The 11,356-nt window shown below is 44.3% G+C and overlaps 1 protein-coding gene across 1 annotated transcript; it reads right to left on the minus strand.

The window, feature by feature from the left end:
- Positions 1-1,904: 1,904 nt before the first annotated feature.
- Positions 1,905-11,202, minus strand: LOC143297126 (uncharacterized). The gene is made up of 4 exons (XM_076609300.1): positions 11,194-11,202; positions 5,937-6,323; positions 2,465-3,164; positions 1,905-2,386 (listed from the first exon to the last, which is right to left on the minus strand). The coding sequence occupies exons 1-4, from the start codon at positions 11,200-11,202 to the stop codon at positions 1,905-1,907; spliced, it is 1,578 nt and encodes a 525-aa protein (XP_076465415.1).
- Between the last annotated feature and the right edge of the window lie 154 nt (positions 11,203-11,356).

Genomic DNA, 11,356 nt, shown 5'->3' on the forward strand with positions numbered 1-11,356 from the left:
GCGAGTTTGGCAGTGAAAGAGTTAAGGACTACGTGTCAGTGTGGTGGGGCATGAGCATGGCGAATGGAGTCATAATCATGTGAGTCAATGTTTTGTTGTTGTTTGTTATTGTTGTTGTTGTAACAGACAGGTGTTTCTCGAGTCAAAAGAGGAACGTGTCAACTGTAAACTGATTCAGCAATGTAAAACTTCCTTGCTTTTTTTATTTTTTATTTTTTTTATTTTTTTTTAAAGAAAGATATTCACTGTTGCAGTCCGTGTTTTATTCGTATTATTGGTTGAAAGGGCATTCTCATACGTCAGTGACATTACATCATGGCAGTCTCTTGGGAATCCAGGATAATAATGTGGTTGTACTCGGTGGAAGTTATCAGTGGAGACGTTTTCGGCCCGGAGCCTTGATTAATTAACCAATTCAACCCCAGGGACTTTACAGCCCCAGCAGGCTTCCATGCTATTCCAATGAATGAAAAAAACCCAGGAAATATACTGAAATCAACCTTTTTTTTTTCTCTCTCCCCCTTCCAAATAGACGTGTATGGACACAATCAGAAATACTGCGAAAGTTAGTTCCCTTTGCTTGCAGTTTATGCAACATATAGGCAAATGGAAACCGTTTTACTGAAACATAGTTTGATGCTTTGCAAAGCATTGCTCAGGTGCAGGGGTGAATGAGTGAAGTCTGAAGCACACACGTGGTTGCAGGTTGGGGTATGAAACATCAGTCAGCAGGCATGGCTGAAGCAGACTGCAGCTATATGACGACATTACATAACCAACCCAAAATCACTGCACCACCACACCACCAGGGCATTGAAAGGTTGGGCGTTATGGGGCGATTGGTCCTCAAGTCAGTTTGAAACAAAACTTTGACAGTCTTTGAAAAGCAGGACGGCAGACGGTATGTGGGGCGATCGTTCTTCGAAGAGTAGTAGAATTACGTGATAGGGAGAATCTGGTGTCCTATTGACATCAAATCTGTTCTACTGACATTGTCTGTTGTACGATAGACTGCCAACCAAATTACGCATAACAAACACTGGTCACATCTCAGCAGCAGTGCAGGGTCTCTCCTCTGGTGTGTGGCCTCCTGGCGACCTAACATCGATGGTTCCCTGTGGACTGCCGATGCTGGAACTGCGACGGACGAACCCGGGTGTGGCCGTGTATGGGGGAATCTAGAGTGAGCGGCGTGGGAGTAGTGCCACTGAAACGGTGCAGATGATGGGGCAGCAAAAAAACAAAAACAAAAACAAAAAAAAACAACAACAAAAACAACAACCCAACAACACTGGTCACATCTTCTTCGTCTTCATCGCTGGTCACATCACCCCCCCCCCCCCCCAGCCCCTTCAGCGCCCTACACACTCACACGCACACACACACACAGTATACTCATTGCGAACGTGGAGAACAAAGAACATGATACTGTCTGGATCGCTAAACCGCTGACCATGCCACATACACCTATAGTCATCAGGAGTCACATCACGGTCTGCAGTTGCCGATATGTTCATAACTGATAGTTGATCACCACCTTTAGGTGTCAACGACTTTCTGTTTCAGTTTCAGTTTCAAAGGAGGTGTCAAAGCGTCCAGACTGCTACACCACATTTGATTTGGAAAAAAAAAAAACAAAAAAAAAACACACAAAACAAAAAAAAACCCCAACAACAACAACACACACACATAAAGGGGAAGCTGGGTGAGCAATCCTGGCAGCTCAAAGTTTGCTTTGCGATAATTAAAAAATTGTCTTCTGTCTTACGGAATCACGGCAGACTTGGGCAAATTCTTAACAGTAAGAAAAACTTTGCCTGCAGCCACTGAAGATCGTTCATGCAACCCAGCCCCCAGAGAGGCCTGACCCTGGCACCCACCCAACACGCTGGTGCACCACACGTCTACAGCATGGTGGAGGAGGAGCGTTTCTCCCAGCCGGGAACAGGGCCGAGGTCGTTATGGATGGAGGTCAGCTCCACCTGGTCAGTCTTGGTGGTGGTGGTGGTGGGGGTGGGCAGGGCAGACAGGTCGGTGCTTCCCACCCCCACCGCCCCAGTGCTTCCGCTGATGATGGGTCCATTGACCTCCTGGTGCTGATGCTGATACTGCTGATGCCGCCTCTCCCGCCGGCACAGACCGCAACATGCCCGCCGGACCTGGCGGAGGAGGAGGACGAGGAGGAGTGGGTGGAGGGTGAAGGTGCAGGAGCGGACCCAGCTGAGGGTCTGCAGCAGCTTGATGGTGGACTGGCAGGAGGGCTCGGTGCACTGCGGCTCCAGCAGGGAGATGGCTCCGTACGGCAGCTGGGTGATGACCGTCGTCAGGTTCAGCACGCACACCGCCACCACCAGGCTGCGGTAGCTCTTCCTCGTCTCCGGGGTCTCTACCATGAACACCTCATCCTCCTCTTCTTCCTGGCTTCCATCCCTCCTCCCCCTCCTTCCTCCTCCGCTCCCGTTGCTGTCCAGGGAGTTTTCGTGTGTGAGCGTGGCGGAGTTGGAGTTGGTGTTGGTGGTGATGGTGGTGGTGCTATTGTGGAAAGGGTGGACGCCGCCTCCCAAGAACATCCTCACGTGGGAGGGTCCGCCACCGACACGACGAGAATCTCCCTGCTCGGAGGGGAGGTAGTGGTGGTGGTTGTGGTGGTGGTGGTGGTGGCCCCCCTGCTGCTGCACGGACATGTCGGTGAAGTCGTGAGGCATGCCGCCGATGAGAGTGACCAGCACGAGCACGGTGAGCACGATGAGCACCACGCAGGGCAGGAACAGCGACAGGCACGCGGACGCCACCGCCGCCTTCTTGGTGATCCCGTACAGACATATACCCGGCTGGGGCCAGGCCACGGCGGTGAACATCCACAGAGGCAGCACCACCCCCATACCCACCGCCCAGGGCAAGGAGAGCACCAGCATCCGGAACCACACCCTCCTCCTCCGACCCCCTTCCACCCTGCGGTAGTGCCTGCGGAGGACGGTGAAGAGGATGCGGTCGAGGTTGAGGGAGATGAGGCAGAGGAAGGAGACGAAGGGCAGGGCGGCGTCCAGCATCATCCAGGCCACGCAGAAGCCCGGGGCCAACCGCCAGGGCTGCAGCTCGAAGTACACAGAGAAGGGATCCACCACCACGCTAAAGGCCAGGTCTGCCAGCGCCAGGTTCAGCACCTGTGGTGTGATGTTGTTAGCAGTGGGGTGGTGGTGGCCTAATTAAGTGGTATAGGGGAACGCGTCCGCCAAGGAAGCGAGAGAATCTGAACGCGCTGGTTCGAATCACGGCTCAGCCGCCGATATTTTCTCCCCCTCCACTAGACCTTGAGTGGTGGTCTGGACGCTAGTCATTCGGATAAACCGAGGTCCCGTGTGCAGCATGCACTTAGCGCACGTAAAAGAACACACGGCAACAAATGGCAAAATTCTGTAGAAAAATCCACTTCGATAGGGAAAACAAATAAAACTTCACGCAGGAAAAAATACAAAAAAAATTGGGTAGCGCTGTAGTGTAGCGACGCGCTCTCCCTGGGGAGAGCAGCCCGAATTTCACACAGAGAAATCTGTTGTGAAAAAAAAAAGAAATACAAATACAAAATACAAATAAAAAAAGAGAATATGAACGCACAGGTTCGACACACGCCAGAATCTTTTTTTTTTTTTTTTTTTTTGAGAGAGAGAGAGACAGTGAGAGAAAGAGAGAGAGAGAGAGAGAGAGAGAGAGACAGAGACAGAGACAGAGAGAGAGAGAGAGAGAGAGAGAGAGAGAGAGAGAGTGAAGTGGTAGCTTAGTGGTAAGAGATCGGTCCCAAAACAGACAAGAATTGGCGGATCTTAGTTGCTGTCTTACATTGATGCCAGATAGCATCGTGGGTGGTAAGTAAGTGCCCCACGGAATACAGTAAGTTAAAATCAAATGAAATATAACGCAAAACAAGACATCAAAATAATAATGATACTACTACTACTACTACTATTACTACTACTACTACGCTGCTACTGCTACTACAGCAACTACTACTACGACCACCACTACCATTTTTTGGTTTCGTTTTGATAATGCAACATATGTAATACGGAGTGTTATAGATCAGTCCGCACACTTAATGACACCCCCTTAAAACTTGCAGTGAAAACAGGAGTGAGGGTATGGATATTCTGTCTGTTAACTCACTCAGTACGGCCAGTCCTCTCTTCTCCTCTACACAGACCCCTCGGATGTCCAGTGTGTGTCTGAATGACCCAGCCTTTAGCTTCCGTCGTCAGAATTGTGGTATTCTTTGTCAGCATTCACCTCTTCAGTATAAGAGCCTTCCGCTTGCAATATTTTGATGATGGTATTTGGGCTGAAACGCTGTTAACGCCGTTTCTTTCGCCGTTCGTATGGAGAGAGTTAAAACACGTCCAGACTGTGATTGTGAAATATCTCTCTCTCTCTCTCTCTCTCTCTCTCTATATATATATATATATATATATATATATATATATAGACATATACACATATATAGATACTTATTATATATACATTAAAAGTATACACTGTCAGTTAAAACTTCCTCCAGACAGGATTGTGAAATCAAATGTCAAGTAAACAGTTTTTCTACGTTTACGTACTGTCTGTTAAACACACGTCTGGACTGGGTCGAAAACATCAAACGTAAAATGCTGTCTGTCTGTCTCTGTGTGTCTCTCTCTGTCTCTGTCTGTCTCTGTGTCTGTCTCTTTCTAGTTTCGGTTTCAAGGAGGTGTAATTCGCCGATTAGTCACATCTGCTTTAAAAAAAAAGCACAAAAAAAAAAGCAAAAAAAAAAACAAAAAAAAAAAAAAAAAAAAAAAAAAAAAAAAAAAAGCAAGCGATTTCTTCTTTTTCTGTCTTACCCTTGTTTTTCTCTCTCTCTCTCTCTCTCTGTCTTTCTCTTTTCTTTTTTTCATTCCAAATTGCTGTTGATGTTTATGTAAACGTGCAGCTGATATATGATTGTGATTATTATATGGTTGCCGTATTTAATGTCAGACTGTGATGACTATTGTGTATTAGAATGAATAAAAAATGTTGTTTTTTAGTATGTAAAAACAGGTTAGACTGTACAACATTGCTCCGCGTGGGCTACAGTGCACTAAGGATGACTGAATTTACAACATCACGGAACGTTTGAATGCGATATTGTTAACTCTCTCCATACGAACGGCGAAAGAGACGATGTCAACACCGTTTCACCCCAATTACCATCATCAAAATATTGCAAGAGGAAGTCTCTTATACTGAAGAGGTGAATGTTGACAAAGAATACCACAATTCTGACGACGGAAGCTAAAGGCTGGGTCATTCAGACACCCACTGGACATCCGAGGGGTCTGTGTAGAGGAGAAGAGAGGACTGGCCGTACTGAGTGAGTTAAACCAACACTGTATGTGTACATACTGTACTCTGTGTATGAAGACACTGCTAAACACTGGGTGTGTATACAGCATTTAAGGATATGTGGATTATATTGATGATGATAGTGATGATGATAATGATGATGATGATGATCATGATAATAATGGTGGTTGTGATGATGACGACGACGACGATGATGATGATGACGATGATGATAATGCCGACGACGACCGTACAGTATGCGAGGACGCCACGTACATTTAATGATAATGATGATGATATGACGACGACGACGACGACAATGATGATGATGATGACGATGATGATGACAACGACGACGACAACACACGATGACGACGACAACAACAACAGAAACGACGAGACGGTGATGAAGATCATAACGAAGACTACGGTCATGATCATGATGATTTGGACGACTACAACGACAATAATGATGACGCCGACACAAACAATGATGATACCGACGACGACGATGGTGACGATAACGAAGAAGATGACAACGACGACGAAGAAGAAGAAAAAGAAGATGATGATGAACTGGTCATTACCTGCTGATAGACGAACTGGCCACGCAGCGATCTTCTGAGCAACACCAGGACGATCAGAAGCAAGTTGAAGAACATGTTCCCGGCAGTGATCACCGTCCCGATGTTAGCGCTGTGCACGAAGCCTCGCAGATGCGAACTTTCGTGGTAGATGTTCTCCTTCCCGCTCCCGTCGTAGTAGTAGCTGTTGCTCTTGTCGACATCGCCCAGGAGGCCCTGAAGGGCCACGTCGTCGTCGACGTCATCGTAGTTGGCCGTGGTGAGGTGGGGGTGGTCGACGAGGTGCTCGTTGGCCTCGATCCATCGCACGATGTCCTCAAGACCCCCGGTGATGGTCTCCCCTGAGGGAAGGCTGTAGATGTAGATGACGCCGGAGTCGGTTGTCTGCTCCTGTGGATGGATGGATGGATGGATGGAGGGGGTGAAGGTTGGATGGGTTTGATTGGGGGTGGGGGAGGGGGAGGGGGAGGGGGGTAGGAGGGGGTGGCGGGGGGAGGGGGGGGGGAGTTGTAGTGGTGGTGCATGAGCGGACTCTAAAACTACTAACGCGCTCGTGCATACAGACGTCTGCACGCATGTATTACTATGCGGAACCTCGTGTAACTTAACTGGTGGATCAAATACAAAATTTCGTTTATAATATCTGCTCGTTCAGATAAAGACTGATTATGTAAAGCCACCAATGCTGATTTTGAATCAGATAATATGAAGTTTTTGGAAGTATAAGAGGCATATCACTATTTAAAAAAAAAAAAATAAAAAAAAAATAAAAAAGAGGTGAAAGCCATCATAACTGCAAACAATTCAGCAGTAAAAATTGAACAACCTTTAGTTAAGTGGAATCCCTTTTTAATGTTAAGTTCGGGGATTACGAAAGCGGACCCAACTTCAGAGTTATTGCTAAATGATCCATCTGTGAAAACACGGAGGTAATATCTAAAATGTGTATTAATCAAATCTTTTGCCCGAGAGGTAATAATGAGTGGACTGTTACTTTTTGTTAGTTGTCCACATGTAAAACTAATATTTGCTTGCTCAGTCAGCCAAGGTGGATGAAAACAATCCGGAGTCTTCGCAATCTGATTAAGAGACAGACTGCAACTCTTAAAAACTGAATGAGTACAATCGAACAGCTTTGTTAAGTATTTCTCCACAGATGTATGTTTCTTCATCAGGTACAACTGAATTAGGGACAGCTCTAGCCCTTACCATGTATTACAGGCACTTAATTTCCTGTGTTCAGTCAATGGTAAAACACCAACTTCTTTGTATGTCTTGTCAAGTGAAGCCCATCGCGGTAACCCGAGTGCAATCTTAAAAGCTAAGGAATCAACGTTTGTCAATCTATGAAGATCAGAGTTTGAAGCAGTAAACTAGACTTCCTGACCGTTATGATATAACTGAGCGGACTAGTTACGTTGCAGCATGGATTAGATCACTGCCACATTTTATAACAGGGATTCCAGAAAGCACACGTAATAGAGCTATTTTCTTCCTCGCCTTCTCAAAAAGGTAGTTTATATGTTTATTCCAAAAAAGTTTATAATGGAAGATAACACCGAGAAATTTCACATGTTTATTCGGATATATGATAGTGTCATTTACCTTGAGTGTAATAGCATCACTGCTTTCAAATTTAGTCAACTTTTTTTTTTTAGTAAATATGACGAAAACAGTCTTTTCAGCAGACAGGAGAAAACCACTTTCTTTCATATATTCCACAATGTTGTTGATGGCATCTTGAAAATGTGTAGTAATTTCATTTCATTTTGTTTCTTTTTTTGTTTTGTTTGTTTGCTAATATTACAATTTTCATTCTTCCAAAGAGCTCTCTCATCTGAGTAAGCTACTAATGTAGCACCATTCATGTTGATATTTTTCAGATAATAAAGCACTAGCAAAAACAGATTGGGAGAAATCACACTTCCGTGGGGAACACCAATATTGATGGACCTTGAGCTGAATAATATACCATTTCATCTCGTCCGAAATGTCCTTTGGGATATGAATGATTTAAGAAATCTAAGAAAACGACCTCCCAACCCCATTGTATTTGCTTTATGAATCAATTTATAATGCCACACAGTCACGGGCTCTATGAATGTCAAAGAAAGTTGCGACCGTGGAGTGACGCTTTGCGAGTGCCTTCTTAACATGAGAAGTTAGATGGACAACATGATCTGTAACACCCCTACCTCTTCTAAAACCAGCCTGAAAAGTAGGTAAGATTCCTTTCTTCTCCAGAAAGTGTTCTAATCTAGCTTTCAAAATTCTCTCAAAAACCTTCCCAAGATGGGGTGTTAACGAAACAGGTCGGTAACCGGAAGGGTTAGATTTAGGTTTTCATTGTTTGTGAATAGGTACTCTGGTTGTTTTCTTCCAATCAGCTGGAAGGATACAAGAATTCCAGCAAATCTGAAAAAAAATCTAACACCTTTTTTTTCGGTATGAGTGCATTGTAACGTGGGTGCTTGAGGGAGACAGTGGGAGGACAGAGAGAGACATTATCGATAGATCGAGGCTCAGACGAATCCTCTTTCAATTGGAGTATTAGGCAAGCCATGCTGTATAATGCTTGTTAATTAACATCCTGCCCGGACTCTCGGTAATTAATCCCCAAATGGGAAAACCACCAGTAATAATGCGCAAGACGGGGGTAAAAAAAAAGAAGGAAAATGTCTGATCATGCTGTACGATATTGGATCTGAGCCTGTTGCAACTTTCCCTGACTTAACAGCGTTGAGAGCACGGTTTAGATCCCCCAGTGTTAGGTCTTCATTAATGTAAGATACACTGCTATCAGTCTTATCCATTTCATAAGAGCAGTCCATATCTTCAAACTGTTTCTTTCTCTTTTGCTCATAGGACGGTAAGTATTCTGTCTCACTCATTTTTGCTAATGTATCACCAAATAACTCGGCTTTCTGTTCTCTAGTTTTTATACACAATATCATTTTCATACAAAGGAGGCTCAAGAAGATTATAAGCATCCTTTATTTACTGATTTCTCTCCACAGTTTTGAAGAGGCAGTCGGATCGCTAGAAAAGTCGTTAATTAGATTTGTGTAGTACATCTTTTTCGCAGCCGCCGCTGTTCTATTCCTGAAACTATCAGCCTATTTATACTCGTGCAGTTCTGATACTCTTTCTTTGGATTCTATTTTTCGAGACCTTTTCCATCCAGTTTTTGAAAGCTTCTGTTTTCTTATTGACTGCCATTTCACATGAGCTGTTCCACCAACGATTACCAGACCGTTTTGGATTGGCTATATACTTTACTTTCGGAACTGAACCGTCAGCAGCCTTTAGAATAACATTCCTCGGAGACCCATAACAAATTTCTAAATCTTCTTGTGATGTAACATCAGTGCTAGAATTTAGATCAGCAAAAAAATTAGCCAGCATATACTAAAAAGATCCAAGTTTGCTTTCTTTTCATCATACTTCAACAGCACATGGGGGAGAGACAGGCAGACAGACAGAGATGGACAGACAGACGCAGACTGACACTGATAAAAAAAACACACCCAAAAACCCCCACCAGATTCCATTGTTGTGGTTTATTCCCGCCAAGCGACACTCGCGACCTCTGGTAAGTCCTCAAGGGAAATAACCAAACACAAACAAACACGAAAACAAACAAACAAACAAACAAACAAAAAAGCCACACAAAAAACAACACTTACCATTGCGATTTGAAATGGATTCCACCGGTCACAACAGTACCTCACGACACTAGGCTAAGACAGCATGCTCTTCCCTGCAACATAAAGCATTTGATTTCGATCTCATAACAAAAATAAAATAGAAAAGAGAGGAGCTTATGGGGTACCAGTATACATGAGAGGGGGTGTTGGGATGGAGAAGAACAACTAGAAATAGAGTTGACGAAAGAGAAGAAAGAGAGAGAAGACAGAGAAAGAGGAGAGAGATGGTGGGGAGAGAAAGCCAGAGACAGAGAGAAGAGGAAGAGGGAAAAAAAACAGAGAAAGAGCGAGAGAGAGAGAGCGAGAGAAAGAGTGAGAGAGAGAGAGAGAAAGAGCGAGAGCGAGAGAGAGAGAGAGAGAGAGAGAGAGAAAAGACAAATTCTTTATTTTCGAGGATAATAGATAAGCACTGGCGCACTTTTATACATCCAGTCCCCGCCCTGAAACAGGGTCTACACTACACAATACTACATTATATATGTCATTGTATGCACACACACACACACACACACACACACACACACACACACACACACACACACACACACACACACAGAGACAGAGAGAGAGAGAGAGAGAGAGAGAGAGAGAGAGAAAAGACAAATTCTTTATTTTCGAGGATAATAGATAAGCACTGGCGCACTTTTATACATCCAGTCCCCGCCCTGAAACAGGGTCTACATTACACAATACTACATTATATATGTCATTGCATGCACACACACACACACACACACACACACACACACACGCAGAGAGAGAGAGAGAGAGAGAGAGAGAGAGAGAGAGAGAGAGAGAGAGAGAGAGAGGACAGACAGACACACATACAGACAGAGAAAGAGACAGATACATGGAGTATGAGTGCATTGTAACGTGGGTGCTTGAGGGAGACAGTGGGAGGATAGAGAGAGACATTATCGATAGATCGAGGCTCAGACGAATCCTCTTTCAATTGGAGTATTAGGCAAGCCATGCTGTATAATGCTTGTTAATTAACATCCTGCCCGGACTCTCGGTAATTAATCCCCAAATGGGAAAACCACCAGTAATAATGCGCAAGACGGAGGTAAAAAAAAACTTAAATAATCACACACACACACACACAACTTAAATAATCACACACACACACACACACACACACACACACACACACACACACAAAGGGGTGGGGTGGGGGGTGCGGGTGGGGGGTGGGGGCTATCAAGCAAATTTGCACCTCTTGAATGGAATAAGATGGGATAGAATGATAGAATCAAATAAAGATAGAATAAAAATAATAAAGCGGAAAAAAAGAAGACCCCCCCCCAAAAACAAACAAACAAACAAAAAAACCCAAAAACCCCACATGCAACATAACAGAATAGGATATAAAATGATACCCTGTTGAACATAAGCTAAAATATGTTAAAATGTGATGTAACACAGGCAAGCACGTCAAAATAATACCGATAACACTGCTACTACTACTACTACTACTACTACTAATGTCACTACCACTACCACTACTACTGCTGCTGCTGCTGCTGCTGCTACTACTAATACTATACACTAACCCGGAACATTTTCCCGCAAAGAGAGTATTCAACAAAACAAAAATTACACTCAAAGCAGATAACAGTAAACGACTTGTCCATCAATGGGTCTTCTCACGCATACACAAGCTAGCAAACACGTATTACAGTTACAGAACAGACACAAGGAAATGTATTGTGTTGT

The sequence above is a fragment of the Babylonia areolata genome, chromosome 22 (assembly GCF_041734735.1).
Source record: "Babylonia areolata isolate BAREFJ2019XMU chromosome 22, ASM4173473v1, whole genome shotgun sequence".
Classification (NCBI taxonomy): Eukaryota; Metazoa; Mollusca; class Gastropoda; order Neogastropoda; family Buccinidae; genus Babylonia; species Babylonia areolata.

Excerpts from the sequence above, each read along its gene's own strand:
- LOC143297126 (XM_076609300.1), bottom strand. Across the intron at positions 3,165-5,936 it reads GCCAGTTCGTCTATCAGCAG|GTGCTGAACCTGGCGCTGGC; the intron begins GTAATGACCAGT and ends ATCACACCACAG. Across the intron at positions 2,387-2,464 it reads ACACGAAAACTCCCTGGACA|AGACCCCGGAGACGAGGAAG; the intron begins GCAACGGGAGCG and ends TGTTCATGGTAG.